Source organism: Cetorhinus maximus, chromosome 34, assembly GCF_964194155.1.
Source record: "Cetorhinus maximus chromosome 34, sCetMax3.hap1.1, whole genome shotgun sequence".
NCBI lineage: Eukaryota > Metazoa > Chordata > Chondrichthyes > Lamniformes > Cetorhinidae > Cetorhinus > Cetorhinus maximus.
In genome coordinates, this window is record NC_135912.1 from 9,479,017 (window position 1) to 9,498,331 (window position 19,315).

Consider the following 19,315-nt stretch of genomic DNA (forward strand, 5'->3'; position numbering starts at 1 on the left):
CTTGCAAAATATCCAGTGTCTGAACTGGGTTGCAGACTAGGGTGAAATAATCTGAATTATTTTAGCAGACGTGCAACTGTCCCTCATACACCATTTTCCTTACACTAATATTAATTGGGTGCAACTTGCACGAGTACAACTATTGTCTGGAAAGCAGTACAAAGAAATTAACTCAAGACTGACAATGCTAAAGTACAAGAATTAAATGCAACCCATCATCTGAAATCTTGACACGATCCTTGGTAAAGGCTGCACACAACCACTCCCCCCAACTCTCAGCCACCTAGCCTGCAGCTGACACTATCTAAAGGGGTGAAATCAGGAGGGAGGGCATGCTCAGCTTCCAGTGAATTTTATTTGGTTTAAAGGCAAGTGTCACCGTCAGGAGTCGAAGCCACAAAGGACGGAATGAGTTGCTCAAGGTCAAGTCCACCAATCTGACAAAACTTGAGCCAAGCGCTTCCTCATACTGTGCTCACACAATTGTGCAGCAAACTTCAGGGGAAATGCACTTTCAAATCAGATGTATTAAATGCTGTTAAGCTTTTCTGCCTCCCAAGGGAAACTCAGCTTGAGCTCCTGTTTCACTTGCAAATCTCAAAAAACATCTTTTCTCTGAAGATGATGATGATGTTCACAGCAATGAACTCTAGTGAAGATGAGCAAAAAAGCACAGTAGGGTTCAGAAAATGGTAATTACCCGTAGTATCTCCCTACAGATGTAGGCGATCCATTCTTCTTTCAATGCATTCCCTTTTGTGTTCTTGACCAGGTCTGTGACAGATCCAGCTCCACAGAATTCCATAACCAGCTATGGGAGAGAACACAGCAACAACCTGAACAAAAGCAGAAATTCTGCTCCTCCTTCCCCTTTCTCCCAAATGGATTTTTATAGGAGAGGGAAAAGTGGCACTGGATATTTCTTGCATTTTTACAAAACTGGATTGACAATGCTGGCTATAAGCAAATCCTAGGAATCAGGCCTAGTTTCAAAGCATTGACAATGGACATTACAGGGAGAATAGGAAGGAGAATAAACCTTTAATAAACTGAATTAATAAAAATAAAAATCACACTCTTAAAATTCTCATTGTATCCTATACAGTTTCAAACAAGTATATATTTTATATATGACATATAACACAGGCAATTTCTTCACAGCAAAACAAACTGGCAGCAGTTATATTTGCCACTGGTGTTGGGACTACGGCGGGACTATGAAGAGAGACTGGGGAAACTGGGCCTGTATTCTTTCGAAGAATGAGAGATGATTTCATTGAAACCTAGGAAATACTTAAAGTGACAGACTAGGTAGATGCAGGTAAGATGATTCCCCTGGCTGGGGAGTCTAGAACCTGGGGACACAATCTCAAAATAAGGGGGAAGCCACTTAGGACTTAGATGAGGAGGAATTTTTTTACCCAGAGGGCTGTGATTCTTTGGAATTCTCGACCCCAGAGGGCTGTGGAAGCTCAGTAATTGAGTATGTTTAAAGCAGTAATTGACAGATTTCTAAACACCAATGACATCCTTTAAAAAGTACCTGGATGAGCACTTGGCACGTCATAACATTCAAGGCTATGGGCCAAGTGCTGGTAAATGGGATTAGGTAGGTGGGTCAGGTGTTTCTCACGTGTCGGTGCAGATTCAATGGGCCGAAGGGCCTCTTCTGCACTGTGATTCTGTGACATAAGGGATATGGGGATAGTGTGGGAATAAGGCATTGAAGTGGATGACCAGCCATGATCGTATTGAATGGTGGAGCAGGCTCGATGGGCTGAACGGCCTACCCCTGCTCCTATGTATTAGGGAAATCCGATCAGGGAAAATCTACTGGGGCACAAACACAAAATTCCAATCCAAAATGGCACCCAATTGCAGATGAAAGCTTATTTTACACTTTTTGGGATGTGAACTGGCAAGACCAGCACTTGTTGTTCATACCTAATTGCCCTTGACAAAGTGATGGTGAGCTGCCTTGTAGATCATGTAGATCAGGCTAGCCGATTTCCTTCCCTAAAGAACATAGTGAACCAGCTGGCTTTCAACGACACCATTACTGAGACTAATTCCAGAATTATTAATGAAACGAATTTAAATTCCACCAGTTGCCATGGTGGGATCTGAACCCGTGTGGCCTGGGCATTAGCCCAGGACTCTGGATTACTAGCCCAGTAACGTTACCACTACGCCATCGGCTCTGCAATGGTAATGTTAGTGATCACATGCTCAAAAATGAGGTGGCATTGCACTGGGCAAGTTATTGGCCTGACTGGGAAACTGGCTGAGTGGCAGGAGACAGAGGGTAAAGATAATCGCCAAGGGACTCAACTATTCAGCATATTTATTATCGAAAGCCATATATTGAAATTTGCAGGTGACATGAAGGTAGGCAGCACTGTAAACAGTGCAGATGGAGGCATAAAATTTCAAAAATGTATTGCTAGATTAAGTGAATGGGTAAGAATGTGGCAAATAGATTTCAACGTAGGAAATGAGAGGCCATCCACTTTGGAACTGAAAAGGATAGAACAGGGGAATTTCTAAATGCTGCTAAGCTAGAAACAGTGAAGGTCCAAGAGAGACTTAGGGGACCCAGGTACACAGATAATTAAAATGACGTGAATGGTACAGAAAATAATGAAAGTGGAATGTTGGCCTTTATATCTGAAGGAACAGAATACAAGGGGGTGTAAATCATGCTTCAATTATACCACACACTCTGGAACACTGAGCGTTTCAGAGAACTACAACTTAGCAAGGGTATATTGGCCTTGAAGGAAATGCAGCACAGATTTACCAGAATGACTTCTGGACTCAAAGGGTTAAATTAAGAGACTACACGAACTAGGGTCACATTCCCTGGAAATTAGAAGGTTAAGGGGTGAGGCTGATAGAAGTTTTCAGGGCATGGAGCTGATAGACTAGATAAAGATAAACTATTGCTGCTGGTTGGAGAGTCTAGGGCTAAGGGGTGTAAGCCTAAAAATTAGAGGCAGACCTTTCAGGGGTGAAATTAGGAAACACCTCTACACACAAAGGGTGGTAGAAGTTTGGAACTTTCTTCCACAAACAGCAATTGATGCTAGATCACTTGTTAATTTTAAATCGGAGATTGATCAATTTTTGTTAACCAAAGGTCCGAGGGATGTGGCGCGAAGGCGGGCAAATGGAGTTAGGTCACAGGTCAGCCATGATCTTACTGAATGACCAATCAGGCTTGAGGACCTAAATCTCCTGCTGTTTCTATGCTTCCTATCGTTATAATTATACTGCAGTTGATGACAATCTGTGGAGATATCAGATATCCTAGACTGCTTCTATTAAATCAAGGCAGACTGAGGTTAAATAGAATTACATTTAGAATTTACAGCACAGAAACAGGCCATTCAACCTAGTCATGCTCCACATAAGCCTCCTCCCACCCTACTTGCATACTCTTCCATTTCTTTCTCCCTTGTGAACTTATATAACTGCCCCTTGAATGCATCTGGGCTAATCACCTCAACATACTCCCTGCGGTAGCAAGTCCCACATTCTAACCATTCTCTGGGTAAGGTGTCTTTCAATTCCCTGCTGAATTTATTGGTGGTTATTTTATACTTTTGTCCTCTTGCTTTGGACACCTCACAAGTGGAAATAACTTGTCTACATCTACCCTACCAAACTCCTGAAAAATTTTAAAGGCTTTTATTGGATCACCCTTCAGCCTTCTCTTTTCTAGAGAAAAGAGCCTCAGCCTGTTCAGCCTTTCCTGAGAGCTGTAGCCATTAGAATGCTGTTCCTTTACAACATCGGATGTATGCGTTTTCCAGGGAATGCAAAAGAAAACGAGGATCGCTGAAAGTCTCAAGTTAAAAATCACATGTCAGATCCGTCAATATCTGAAAGACAGGCCACTATTTCAGTCAGTGAAAGCTACATTGAAGCCAACAGGCTGTCCTTTCACATCGCTGGAGAGGTGGGAAGAATTGCTCAAAGTGGGCACATGTGTAAGGGTGCCACTACTTTGCATTAGTCCCATCAGCTATACAGATAAAACGTTGATGAACTCTGAGAAGAAAGCATTTTTTTTTTGCGCATTTATTCATGGAATGTGGGTGTCTCTGGCAAGGCCATCATTTATTATCCATCCATAACTTCCCTTAAGGAGGCGGTGGTGATAACTGAGTGACTCGTTAGGCAGTTAAGAAAGAGACAATCACGATGCTGGGGTCTTTAGTCATATATAGGAAGACAAGGAAAGGACAATGGATTTCAATGGATTTCCTTCCTTATAGGAAATGGAGTGAACTAGATAAACCTTTTACGACAAGCAGTCACCAGCTTTTTATTTCACTTTATTAACTGGATTTAAATTCCCCAACTGCAGTGGTGAGATTTGAACTTTTGTCTCTGGATCACTAGTTCAGCTCTCTGGATTATTGTTCCAGTAACATAACCACTGTGCTGCCGCCTCCGATTCTCATAAAAATCTTGCTAAATTACTTTTTATGTTGTCGTTACAACAAATTGAGTTATGGGGCCATGATGAAAATCATCCCACGTTATTTTCACAAAAGAAGGACAGCATTTAACCCCAGTAAACACTAATCATGTTTGATTTCTTACCCAGAGCTGGTCATCATGGCCTGGAGGACTCTTCTTGATGAAGGCGCCATAGTATGTTGCAATATTTCTATGATGCGAGTACTTTTTCAGCATGTTAATTTCTTGCTTGATCTCCTCCTCTTCATCCTGGATTTAAAAATCAACAAAATCTTCATAATCTAAAAGCAAAATAGTGCAGGTGCTGGAGATCTGAAATAAAAACAGAAAATGCTGGAAAAACCCAGCAGGTCTGGCAGCATCTGTGGAGAACGAAACAGAGTTAACACTTTGAGTCCAATATGATTCTTCTTTCGGACGTAAGTGTCCTGAAGAACAGCCATATTGGACTCAAAGCGCTAACTCAATTTCTCTCTCTGCAGATGCTGCCAAGCCAACAAAAGCTTCATACCTTACTTATGAAAATGCATGAAAGCATTTTAATATTCACAGTGCCATTTTTGTATTCCAGAGACAAAAATTAAAGCTTCAGAGTTTAGTATTTATCGCTTGAACGTAAGTATTTCATCACTTCCTAAAAGTGGTGTTTCATGTTTTCTGTTTGAGGGAGGGCAGGGGGGAAACCCCTCTTGCAAAAACAGGTTCTCTGGGAAGCCCAAACAATCACAGGAAATCAGGCGGGTCTAGTTTCAAACTCTTACTAACCACGCTGTGAAGCGCACACACATAAAAACATATACACAGACAAAGAAACACTCACACGCATGTGCACCCACACATTCACAGCCACTCTTTCCTGGGATAAGGGACTATATTATGAGGAAAGGTTGAACTGGTTAGACCTATACACATTGGAGTTTGGCAGAATGAGGGGTGATCTTATTGAAACATAAAAGATCCTGAGGGCACTTGATAGGTTAGATACCAGGAGGATGTTTCCTCCTGTGGGAGAGACTAGAACGAGGGGACAGTTTAAGAATAAGAGGTCTACCATTTTAGGCAGAAATGAGGAGAAATTATTTTTTCCTCAAAGGGTCATTATTCTGTGGAATTCTCTTCTCCAGAAAGCAGTGGAGGCTGGGTCATTGAATTTATTCAAGGCTGAGTTAGATAGATTTTTGATTGACAATGGAGTCAAGGGTTATAAAGTGCAGACGGCAAAGTGGAGTTGAGACCACAACCACATCAGCCATGGGCTTATTGAATGGCGGAGCAGGCTTGAAGGGCTGAATGACCTACTCCCGCTCCTAAGTCCTATGTTCCTACTTTCTGTTTGTAATCTATGCTTTAGCAAAATCCTATGCCTTGTTCTACCATTTAGTGTGCACGATATCAGATACTGACCAAAAAACTGTTACCTTTTGGTGCAGTGGGCAGCATTACCAGGTTAACTCATAATTCGCATGAGCAGAGAAAACAACATTATAAGGATAAATACACCATTTGTTCAATTGGAAACCCTGAGAGCATATTGTGTCTGCAACTCCCCTTCAATTACCATCATATTCACAACCATCTTTCTTTATGCAAGGTATGACTCCGACCAATGGAGAATTTGCCCCCCCTATTCCCATTGGTTTTAATTTTGTTAAGGCTCCTTGATGCCACACATGGTCAAATGCTGCTCTGAAATTCAGCTTTTCTGTTCGTGTTTGGACCAAGGCTGTTAATGAAGTCTGAAGTCAAGGGATCCTGGCAGAACCCAAACTGAGCACTGAGGAGCACTTTATGGGAGAATGAGTGCTACTTGACAGCACTGTCAACTACACCTTCCATCACTTTGTTGACGACAGGGTAGACTGATGGGGTAATAATTGGCCGGATTGGATTTGTCACGCTTTTTGTGAACAGACATAACTGGGCAATTTTCCACATTGTCGGATAGATGCCACTATTATAGATGGACTCGAGCAGCTTAACTAAGGGTGCACGGCTTGTTCTGGAGTGCAAGTCTTCAGTATTACAGCAGGATGTTGTCAGGGTGAAAACCTTTTGATGTATCTAGTGGTTTCAGCCATTTCATGATATCACGTGGAGTGAATCGAATTGGTTCAAAACTGACATCTGTGATGCTGGGGACTTTAGGAAGAGGCAGAGATGGATCATTCACTTGGCATTTCTGGCTGAAGATGGCAATAGCCACATGAAAAATCATGGGTTGATTAGGAAGACCCAGCATGGATTTCTTAAGGGAAAATAGTGTTTAACTAACTTGCTGGTGTTTTTTTGAAGAGGTAACAGAAATGGACTTTCAAAAGGCATTCAATACAGTGCCGCACAACAGAGTTGTGAGAAAAGTTATAACTCATGGAATAAAAGGGACAGTAATAACGTGGATACAAAATTGGCTGAGTGACAGGGATTAGAGAGTAATGGTTAGTAGATATTTTTCAGGCTGGAGGAAGGTTTGTAGTGGAGTTCCCCAGCGGTCGGTATTGGGCCCCTTGCTTTTCCTGATATATATTATTCTAGATCTTGGTGCATAGGGGACAGTTTCAAAGTTTGCGGATGACACAAAACTTGAAAACATTGTAAACTACAAGGAGGACAGTACAGAACTTCAAAAGACATAGACAAGTTTGTGGAGTTGGCAGAGAGATGGCAGATGAAGTTCAATGAGGAGTGTGAGGTGATTCATTTTGGTAGGAAGGACATGGAGAGAGAATATAAAATAAGGGGTACAATACAACTCTAAAGGGTGTGCAGGAGCAGAGGGACCTGGGTGTATATGTGCAAAGACCATTAAAGATGGTAGGGCAGGTGGAGAGGGAAGTTAATAGTAAAGCATACAGTATCCTGGCTTTATTAATAGAGGCATGGAGTACAAGAAAAGGAGGTTATGCTTAACTTGAATAAGACACTATTTAGACTGCAGCTGGAGTACTGTGTACAATTCTGGGTGTCACATTTTAGGAAGCATGTGAACGCATTGGAGAGAGTGCAACGAGGTTTATATAAGAATGCTTCCAGAGTTGAGAAACTTCAGTTAAGAAGACAGGATGGAGAAGTTGGGACTGTTCTCCTTGGAGAAGAGAAGGCTAAGAAGAGAATTTATAGAGGTGTTCAAAATCATGAGGGGGCTGGACAGTGTAAATAGGGAGAAACTGCTCGCGCTTGTAAAAGGTTCAAGAATGAGAGGGCACGGATTTAAAGTGATTTGCAAAAGAAGCAAATGCGATAAGAGAAAATCTTTCTCACACAGCGAGTGGATCAGGTCTGGAATGCACTGCCTGGGAGTGTGGTGGAGGCAGGTTCAATCGAGGCATTCAAGAGGGCATTATTTAAATAGAAACAATGTGCAGGGAAAAGGCAGGAGAATGGCACTGAGTCATAATACTCATTCAGAGAGCTGATGCAGACACGATGGGCCGAATGGCCTTCTTCTGCACCGTAACAATTCTGTGATGGTTGCAAATGCTTCAGCCTCGTCCTTTGCACTGATGTGCCGGGCACCCCCATCTCTGAGGATGGGGATGTTTGTGGAGCTTCCTCCTTCGGTTATTTGTTTCATTATCTTTAGGTGGACGGGCTTTAGGAAGTCAGAAGGTAAGTCACTCGTTGCAGAGTTTCCATCCATGACATGCTCTTGTAACCACAGTATGTGTGTGTGTCTGGTTGATGGTAACTCCCACCCCGCCCAGGATGCTGAAGTTGAGGGATTCAGCAATGTAATGCTGCTGAATTTCAAGGGGAGATGGTTAGATTCTCGCTAGTTGGAGATGGTCATTGTCTGGCAAAATTCTTCTCTCTGACCAGCCTTTTAATCCATCCCATACCCAGATTTTCCTTAATTAAATGTTCAAAGGCAACTTAACCTTTTGTCATTGGGTGAGGTGGGGGCACATACACAGTTTAAATCCATATTCAGCTATTTTTATATTTTAAGCTGTTGATACCAGAATTTTGGTATTCTAATTTGATAGGATTTATTCATCAATAAGGCAGCAGCTTGAAGAACAGCCCTTTCCAGATCACTAGCTCATCAAAATTCAAATTGGCACAACCGGTGAATGAGAAAGAAAGCACAAATCAAGACTGAATTCTCTGGGTTTTCAGAACTTCTACCGATCTGAGGGTGCAGTCTCATTCCAAAAGCCCTATTAAGTACTGAGTCCCTGGGGTTTCTCCTCTTAGATGGAGATTAAATATCAGGTTGTGTCAATGTGCTATAGGGGAGGTACCAGAATCTGTTATTAGGGACAGTGACTGAGCACTGGGACAGATATGCGCTGGAATATAACTGGCTGCAAGGTATGCTAGTTAAAGTTCTGATTTGACCCTTTTTAGAGCATCACATCTTTTCCTACAACGCATATCTCCGGAAGTAGAGACCATCTTTAAGGCCGACCAAGCTGGTTTCTGTAAGGAACCAGGAACATGTGATCAAGTTCTGGCAGTCACCACTACCATCAAAAATAGCCTCCAAACGAACCTGAAGACAGGCATAGTGCTGCTGGACCTCTCAGCTGCCTATGACATTGTGTGGCACACTGGTTTGCTCCTAAAGCTGTCCAGAGTGCTTCCAACCTGGGCCGGGACAGATGTTGAAGCATTCCTTCACAACAGATGATTCAGAGTCCACTTTGGGCCCTTGCCCAAAACACATGGAGAAGACAGGCCAACAGACTACCATCGGGCTCAGTGCTAGCCCAAACCCGTTTGACAAACATACAAATGCCAACAACTATGTCCCGCAAGTCCAGCTATGCTGACAATATCTATAATGCCATCCAAGCTTCATCCTTCTGCACTCTGGGCCAGACCCTTAATGAAGACATTACAAAGTTGATGGACTATTGCAGGACATGGCGTCTCACGTTGAATCCCTCTAAAATTATATCTAGTGTAATCCACCTCCACCAAAAATGCCAGTGCCAAAAACGAATTGCATATCTACATGGATGGCCACAGACTGAAGCATGATCCCAACCCAACATACTTGGGAGTCACTCGAGATAGGACTCTGTTGTCATGAAGAGATATTAATGTGTATAATGTTATTGGAAATTATTTTTTAAATAGGATTCTAGTGGGTGTCTGTGTCTAGGTGTGTGTCTGTGTGTGTCTTAATTGGATTAAAGCCAGCTAGTCTGGGTGCTTTGATGTGTAGTAGTTTTGAGATGTTAATTGGGTGAACAGTAAGGAGAACAGAAAGGTAAAGTGTTCATTTGCATTTGTTGGGTAAAGTCTTGCACCTAGCTAGAAGAAGCCAAGTAAAGTGTCTATTTTTTCAACTTACTAATAAAATTGGTGCTATGAAAGGGATTTTATTGTTAGAAGAACTGAAGTTCAAAAGACCCAGTGATACAATGGAAAATTTACATTCAACGGGAAAGCTAGGTATATAAAGGAAGGAGTTTGTGTGCGTGTAAGGTAGAGGCATTTAAAACCTAACCAGCCTGTACGCCTCCAACCAACTTGCAAAAGAACCTCATTTGGAATTCGTAATGTCAAATGTGCTTTGCCTGGTGTCTATTTAAAGTCTATGGGTTACTGTGCCTTCGTGGAGATTTACCTGAGGGTGATTAATTTAGGGATTTGTTAAAAAATTATAGTAGTATCTTGCAGTCATGTGTATGTGTTTAATTTGTTGTAAAATTAATAAATGTTTAATTTAGTTTTATCTAAAAACCGCAAGACTCGGTGGTCTTGTTCCTACTGAATTCAAAGTCTGCATCTCAAAATTACAAATTGTAAAAATGGGTTATGACAGTTGTTTCAAGTTTCCCTTTGGGGTTTGAACAGCTCAGCCCTTACCATCAGCTGTGTCATAATACTTTCCTTTCAGGATATCTGAAGAAAACAGCAGCAAATGTCAAAACCAGAAACAACCTCCTCACCAAACTTGCTGGATCCACATTGGCTGCTGTTGCCACTACACTCCGGACCTCAGCACTTGCACTATCATACTCCACAGCAGAGTACTTTGCCAGAGTCTGGCAAAGTTCATCACACACACATCTTGTTGACACTCAACTGAATGCAACAATACATATAATAACTGCACCCTCCGCTCAACACCCCTCCCCTATACTCGCGAGCATCACTCCCCGACACATCCGCGACTGACGAAAACCCACAAGCTGGCTGAAACCATCTGTGCTGCACCTCACTTACCACTCCATAATGACCTTCCAACCCACCTACTGCCTCTGTCTTCCATCTCGGTGCCTCATATGGAGCTCCCTTCCTGAACAAGATCTACCAGCACACATCCTTTGGATCAAGGAAAGGGAAGCATGGGAAATCACTAACAAGTTCTTTGTGACAAATCCCATCTGTTGTATGGCAGGCTTTGGACTACCACGGTGAAAGTGGTTCTTGATAAACAAGTTTAGGACAGGGCCGGGCCCCTGTGCAGCGCTGGAGTCTCAGTACAAAGCTCTTATGCACTGGTGGAGGGACAAACAATGCTGCAAATTACCAAGGAGTGTCCCCTCTGTCGGCTAAGTGGCAGATTAATCACCTTAAACTCAGCAAATGAGGAGGCTATTACTTGGCTTTGGGGATTTGCATTCTCTAAATAATAATAAAAGAGCACCGCTTGAGAATTTGGGTACTGTGCCTCAGGAAGGATCAACAAATCAGATAAGTAAACCAATCTGTGGCATACTGCGAGTTAATGCTGAAACAAGAATTTAAAGAGGGTTAGACTTAAGGTTCCCATGTGGAATATTTTGGTATCTTCGGCATTATCGTGCATGCTATCTGAATCTAAATCGAATGAAAATAACAAACCAAAACTGATGAAGTTGCATAAACACAGTATTTTTTAAATTGGAAAGTACCCTCCTGAGTGTTAAATGCCTCTATTCAAAAAGCAGGTATTTCTGCTCCTGCAATAACTCTGAGGAGGATTGTCCTAATATTTTTGTTATAATTGGCATAGATGTAACTGGAGGCCAGTAAAATAGTTTGAAAAATACAGCATTCAGCATTACCAAAAAAAATCATTTTCAGTCTCAAATAAACAGCAAAACTTATTTTTCAGATATATTCTTGGCTCTGACAGATACTCGCACACCATTCTGCACCTAAGTGTCTCTTTTGAAAATCTTGTCAATATAACCATTCTCACCCCTTAAGAAGCTGCAGTCGGTTGAATCAGCTTTTGATAGTACTGTGCAAATGGCAAACACACACAATGGCTCACTGATGTACACCCACTCCCAATACGTGGGTGTTAATCAGAGACCAGAATTTTATTTGCTTTTTTAATATATAAAAAAAGCAAACATGACTGTCAATCCACAAAAAGGTTAACTTTACTTTCAAGTCAGCTCCTTGTTTAATTAAAAACATTAGCGGACATTAACTGTTGCAGACTGCCAAAACAAAGGGTCTCTCGTAAGTCCGCTCTGCAAGTCCTTGGAACATGTTTTACAGATGATGACCGACAATGCACAACTACTGAACCTGGAACTGGTTAAGAGGACAGTCATAATTACTGCACAGAACAAAATAAATGGTGTAATTCTTGTTCAACTGGATGAATGTTAGGGGTTGACTTCGAGGGTGTGTACACTCACCAGTGAATCATGCATTTCAATGTTGTGATGCTTTTTGCAGTTATTCTTCCAGCCATAAACCACAAAAGCAGCAACAAAAAGAAATCAATCGGCTGTATAATCAATAAATAAACTTGCTGTCTGACTGACTTAGATTTCTGTTTGAAGGTGCAGAATGGCTTTTCCTTTTAATTTCGCCTGACAGAACGTTGATTTTTCTCTTTTTACCACAGGGATGGGGGAAGAGATTTGTACACTGAAATCAAAGGATGTCATTGCTTTTTTTTATTTTGGTCTCAGTGTAATCATCGAGCAATCCCTGGCCTGGTACAATGTCGCTCATTTATTCTAAATTGAGAAGCAAAGAGAGGAAGGCTCCCAGTCCATGGTACAGAGCACCATCACAGTTTGAAAACAGCGATGTGGGAGTTAGGTGGTGGCTCGGCGATGCCAAGTTTAGATTTTCAAACCTGAGTGTCACAGAAAAGAAAGAAATGATAGAGGGAGGTAAGGAGGTAATAGTTTGGGCTGCTGGAAAAGAGCTGAGTTAGGGGGTTTTGTGATGAATCTTGACGTCAAAAGAACAGGGAAGTGGGGAGCAGGAACAGCATGTAGGATTACATAATGGCAGCTTAGCAGGAATGAGGGGGGTTCAGAGAAGCACTCGCCATGGTAGTACCGATGTTGAAAGAAATTGAAAGGATTGTCACAAGGAGAGAGGCTGGCAGTTAGAAACGAGAGGGGAATAGATTTTTAGCAAATTACAAGCTTTTTCTTCAATCCTGTCCAAAAGTGGGTGATGCAAATGCTAAAAACTGGCTCCCTAGATATGAAAGCAAATCCCAAACAAGGCTTCGATTTTGAGTGTTAATGGTTGCAAAGGAAAGGGAAGAGCTCGACACAGGAGAAAGTATAGTTTCATAGAGAAGGGGTTGGCAATGGAAATGTCGAAGCTCCGTTTGAGATTTCAGGGGGAAATGAGAAGTAGAAAGGGGACAGATGAAAGAGGGCAAAAAATGCTAAAGAAAATGTGGAACTGCAGCTTGGATATTCTGAATGGACCTGTAACTTCATCTCAGCAAAGTACACCTGCTATATCAGTGTACATTTTCCCATTTCACATCCCAGCTATAACTGCTGAGCAAGACCCACCTATGTATGGGCAGAGAGATTTAGGGGAGGTTGGGGTGGAGAAAGGTTCTGCCACCAATGCTTGGAGGGAGGTGAGACAAGAAACCAGCAGCACTGGATACAGAGCTACAATGTGAGATAGAGTGAGATAAGAGTACGAAAAGATCTGTAAATGAGGAATTTGAATTCAGAGTATTGGGGAATGGAAAGCCAGTGGAGTTGATAGAGTCCGCACACTGCCTTCTAAATTCAAGCTGCAACTAATATAAACTGAACATATAAATTCCTAGTACATAGTCGCTTCCAAAATCAGTTATACAGATTTCCCACATGGATACTTGCATTCAACTGATAAGAAAAGGAAAGATGTAAATTTTATGTAGTATCTTTCATGACCCGAGGGTGGCCCAAGGAGCTTTACAATCAATCAAGTACTTTGAAATGCGATCACAGTTATAATGTGGGAAACAGGGCAGCCAATTTAAGCACAATAATGAATAGATAATCTGTTTCAACGATGGTCGAGAGAAACATTGGCCAGGACATCGTGCAAAATTCCCCTGCTCCTCTTCAACAGAGTGCCGTGAAATCTTTTTGTCATGTGGACATACAAGATCTCAGTTTGACATCTCATCCTAAAGACAGAAGCTCTTGACAGTGCAGCAATCCCTCTGCACTCCACTGAAGAGTCAGCCTAAATTTTGTGCTCAAATCACTGGAGTGGGACTTGAACCCACAACCTGTGACTGTGCTACCCACTTCACCATGGCTGACACTCTTAAAATGCTGTCTGTGGAGAGATCTACCTACAGAATTGTGTGCTTTCAAATGAAAATGCACAGTACAATTAGGCTGACATTAGAAGATGGATTTGATTTTTGGAAGGGGGCTGATGGAAGGGGACAATAATAGCAGTGGAAGTTAAAATCCACAGAGACCCAGCATGATAAACATTTAGTCTGCTGCGGCACCTCCGTATCTTCTGTGGTGACAGTGGTTATATTTCACCCAGGGAGTCTGAGTTGCTGTAGAAACATGCACTTTTACATGAATGCTGTAGTCTAGAGATATCGATAGTGATGATAGAGGCTCCAACTTTCTTTCCATCACCTGGCAGGAATCTTTCCACTCTTATCACCTGCCATCGGCATGTGTTGGAAGGATTTTCAGGTTGATACTCAACATGTCTGGCCACATTATGAATGCACCTTCCTTGACCATCAAGTCCTAGGGTGGGGCTCCAACCTAGAGTTTCTGGCTCAGGGGCAGGGACACCACCACTACACCACAAGACCTCGCTCATCTTTTGAGCAGGACTGAAAATACACAGGGTCATCATGCAAATTATCCCTAAAAAGCTCCAAAATAGCCCACAAAAGTTCAAAGGAGAGGTAAAAAGATCAAAATATTGAGAGAAGCCACCCCTATCCAGGTATATCGTATTTAACCTGTATTCTACTAGTGCATTTTCATTTTAGCGCAGTTTGTCAACTGGGGAACTTACCTGAAAGCAATACCTCCATTTTCACTTTAGTGTGGTCCTGTCCATACACTCGCAGGCCCTCCCAGATACCTCCTAATTGGCACCCGTCTCGCTCCCTCCTGCTAGTTGTCCCTCTCCTGAGCGCTCGCTCACAGTGACGGCTCGGGTGAAGAATGGCAAGAGAGTTGGAGAGAAGGCAATGACTGGGAAGCAGCAAGAGTGGTGGCAAGCGGGAGGGCGTTGGAGGGGCTGGCGAGCTGGATGGAATTGGGAGGATGGGCGAGCAGGATGCAGTAAGACGACAGTTGAGCGGGAGGTTAGTACAAATAGTAGTAAGTAGTAATAGTAGAGATCTGGAAAGATACTGATTGATTGTTGCTTTTACATTACTGTGCAACTATACTAGTGCACATAAGTCTGGCTAGTATCAAAGTTTGCACAATTATGAACTTGAATTTTTCATCAGGAATAAAAGACTTAATAATTGATCTGTTTGGTATTTTGCTATCTTATCTAAAGAATTTTAAAAAGGAGTTAATGAAAATGAAAAAGGAGCACCCAAAAACCCCAAAGTAAACCCCGAAATTAAAAAGTCTTTAAGAAAAATTAACCAGGCAGTTTTTTTCCCTCAAAAAGAGCACTCAGAAAAAAAATATATTTTGAGCCCTTCTTTTGTAGCTTAGTGAGGTGTCTTTTTCCTTTCTAGAACAACTTCCCACATGAACCAGTTGCATCCAGTTCCTTTTGAGCAATAATTTCTTATAGGTGGTGGGTACTCTAAAGCTGAACAGGATAAGCTACTGGGGGATCTGAACATTCTTGGCAATGGGGCTGGCAGGTGAAATTCATGGAGAGAAAAGTGCTTCACACGAGGGCAAATATAAAATGTAGGAAGTGACTATTACTTAAATGGAAAGAAAATAGCGTGTATACAAACTAAAAGATCAGGGTTACGGGGTGGGGGGTGTCCAGTTTGTCAATACACTGAATCTATTGCAGAAATGTTCCATGGCAGTGAACAAAGCAAATGAGATCTTGGGGTGAACTGAATGGTCAGCAGTGAGCCACAAGAGTGGGGTAATCTATCCATTTCATAAATGCTTGGTGTGCCCACACTCAGGGTACAGTTTCAGTCACCATTTCACAAAATGGATATTGCAACTACTGAAAGGATACAGCAAGGGCAGAGAAAAGTGACCCAATCTATCAATTCTTTCTTGATATATAAACTCACATTTCTGGTATCATCCTTGTAAATCCTCTCTGCACTGTCTTCATTACCTCTATATCATTTTTTTATTAATACGGTGATCAGAACTGCATGTAGTACTCAAAGTGTACCCTAACCAAGGTTTGATACAAGGTTCAGTAGGACTTCCTGACTTTCAGTTCTATCCCTCGAGAAATAAAGCCTAGTGATTGATTTGTTTTGTTCATGGGCTTGCTAACCTGTGGCACAAGGTTTAGTGATTGGTGTATTTGTACTCCGAGGTCCCTTCGTTCCTCTACCTCACCTATACTCACACCGTCCAAGTAACAAGTGATCTCCCCATTGTTCCCACCAAAATGTACTACCTCACATTTATCGGTGTTGAACTTCATTTGCCAATCTGCAGGTTTCTTAATTTTCCTTCTGTAATTTGTTGCAGTCCTCAGTATTGACTATCCCCCACCTGCTACCACCCACCTCTCTCCCCACACAATTTTGTGCCATCTGCAGGTTTAGAAATTAGGCTTTTGATTCAAAAGTCCAAATCGTTAATGTAAATTGCGAATAGCAGTGGTCCCAGCACTAACCCTTGTAGAAGGCCACTTCTCACCTTCTGCCATGCTGAATAATGACCCTTTACTCCCACTCTCTGCTTTCAACTGGAAGCCAACTAGCAATCCATTTGGCTACTTGTCCCCTGACTCCACATTCTTCAACCTTATTCACTAGCCTATTGTGGAACACCTTATCAAAAGACTTTGAAAACCCAGATAAATTACTTCTACTGCATTACCATCAACAACTCTGTTACCTCCTCAAAAAATTGAATATGATCGGTCAAGGTTCTCTCTTTTGAAATCCATGCTGAATATTCATCATTATATTTCTCATTTCTAAATATTCTTCTATTCTCTCCTTTAGTAAGAATTCCATTATTTTCTTTACCACTGAGATTAGGCTGACTGGTCTATAAATCCCTGGATACATATTTTTCCCCTTCTTAAATACAGGAATTACATCAGCGATCCACCAGTCCTCTGATACTACACCTTTTCTAACAAATTATTAAATATGAATAGTAATGCCCCTGCTATCTCTTTCCTAGAATCTTAAAATATGTGGATAAAATCCATCCAGACCAGGGGGATTTATCTTCTTTAAGATTGTTTAGTTTATTCAATACATGCCTATTTTAAATGCACTTACCTCATTACTCATCTAATCACTCAATGTCATGTCTATCTGTTCTATCTGCCTGGTAAATACCCAAGTTAAATGTTTACTCAATATTTCTGCCATCTTTCTAGCATCTTCTTGGTATTTCCCTGTCTAGCCCTTAATTGCTCCATTCCCAACAGAGGTCCTATTTTTATTGATTTATCTGGAAAATAATTTACCATTTTATGTTCCTTGATGAGTTCATAGTTCCTCGTTGCCTTCCTCATTTTTTTTTTTACTTCTTTCCTAATCTCATTGTATTCCCTCTAATCATACACTCTTTGCTGATTAGATTACAGAGGGCGATTATGAAATTTGGGCAATTTCTCACTGCAAGACTAAGGGACAGAAAGCAGAGATTAGTGGTGAACAGTTATTTTTCAGATTGGCAGTAAGTAGAAGTGGTGCCCCCAAGGTTGATATTAGGATGACTGTTTTATATATATTTATATATATATATATATATATATATATATATATGAATAATTCTCATACTTAGGGCAAATCATAGGGCTTAATTTCAAAGCTTGCAGATAACATGAAATTGGAAATGTAGTGAGGAAGATGGTGACAATCTTCAGAGGTAAACAGGCTGGTAAAATAGGCAGACACATTGCTGATAAAATTTAACGCTGAGAAGTGTGAAGTGATTCATTTCGGTAGATGAGGTGAGCCGATATGAATCAATTGGTACAATCTAAAGTGGGTGCAGCAACAGAGTGAGATCAAGAGGTTACATACACAACTCTTTGGAGGTTGCAGGGCAAGCTGAGAAGACGGGAGGGGAGATGAAGGAAAAAAGGGAAATTGGATAAATACTTGAAGGGAAAGAAATTGCAGGTCTATGGGGAAAGAGCAGTGGAGTGAGACAAATTGGATAGCTTGTTCAAAGAGCTGACACAAGCACGAAGGGCTGAACGGCCTCCTTCTGAGATGTCTGATTCTGAGTCTAAGAACAAGAAGGTTGAAAGGGAGCATAATTGCTCTTTTTTGGATGGTAAAGGGACTAGATTATGTCTCCGAAGATAAGCTATTTCACCACACCTTGTCCAGGACAGCAGAAGGGGGGAATATTCAAAACTGATCTGCAGAAACATTATTTATTTCAGTGGCTGAGTGGTCAGTTTTTGGAACAGATTCCCAGGTAGTATTGATTCATTCAAACGCAAGATGATAGGTTTCTTTCATAAAATATGACTTTGGGATACAGTACAAGTAAATATGATGGACCTTACCCTGTTATCATCTAGCAATTCCCATTATAATGTTTTTAAAAATGTTCCTCAAAAACGTTCAAAGAAATTTAAAAATAAATATCACACTCAGTATGCAGCAAAATTCAAAAATGTTTTGCCCAAAGCTGCTTGGAGAGATAACAGAAATGACAGACCGTTATTTATCTAATTGGCATAATCAAAGACTCTCCATACCTCAGTGACGTCCATAACTTTGATGGCTGCAAGCTGCCCCGTTTTGACATGTCGACCCTGGATGAAGGGAAAAAATAGACATCAATTTTTCTGCTTTACAAAAACGTCATTCTAGAATGAACTAGCTGTACATTATAGGAGCTGAGCCTACCCTGTGAAAAGGAACATTTTTCCTATATTGTTTACCAACAGTCACCAATAACCTGATTAATGCAGAGGGAGAACCTCATGAGCACATGTGGATGGGACACAGAGCTACTGGAAAACAACTGTCCAATGACACCACTAAGAGTCTCTTCTGAACAGAAAGAAACAGAACTCACGACTGAAACGATAGCAACATCTCCCAATAAAAGCAGGGTGGTCTCTCCAGCAAATTTCAGCAAGAGAAAAGTAGTTACATAATACAACCTGGGTGATAAAATTGATCCCAGTCACTTGCAGCAAAGCGGTCACTCAGCGAGACTGACTGGGGAATTATCAAACCCAATCATCTTCACTCTGACTGGGAATAATGGTATCAATGTATGTCGGCGGAAAATAATTCTGGTTTAATTTGAGGACAGTTTCACGGCCATATACTTGTATTTACACAAACACAGTTAAGCAGTTATCACAGAGTGTAAAGTTCATCACCCAACCAGATCCGCACAAATCCAGTTCACTAGCTCAATATAGCTACTCTGGCAAACACAGGATATTATTTGAACAAAAGCCAGTTTAAGATTCACACACCTAACAGATTACAATTATTCAGTTGTAATAGCAAGAAAAGGTCTAGGATGGG

General features: G+C 41.4%; 1 protein-coding gene across 2 annotated transcripts in view; it reads right to left on the bottom strand.

The window, feature by feature from the left end:
* The window catches only part of LOC144671731 (misshapen-like kinase 1), a 253,706-nt gene that overhangs the window by 114,668 nt on the left and 119,723 nt on the right, over nucleotides 1-19,315 (bottom strand). For both annotated transcript variants that reach the window (XM_078533739.1, XM_078533738.1), the window contains exons 3-5: nucleotides 18,529-18,585; nucleotides 4,612-4,737; nucleotides 701-811 (exon numbers count right to left, since the gene is read on the bottom strand). In XM_078533739.1, coding sequence (XP_078389865.1) covers nucleotides 701-811; nucleotides 4,612-4,737; nucleotides 18,529-18,585 — 294 coding nt within the window. The remainder of the gene's footprint in view (nucleotides 1-700; nucleotides 812-4,611; nucleotides 4,738-18,528; nucleotides 18,586-19,315) is intronic.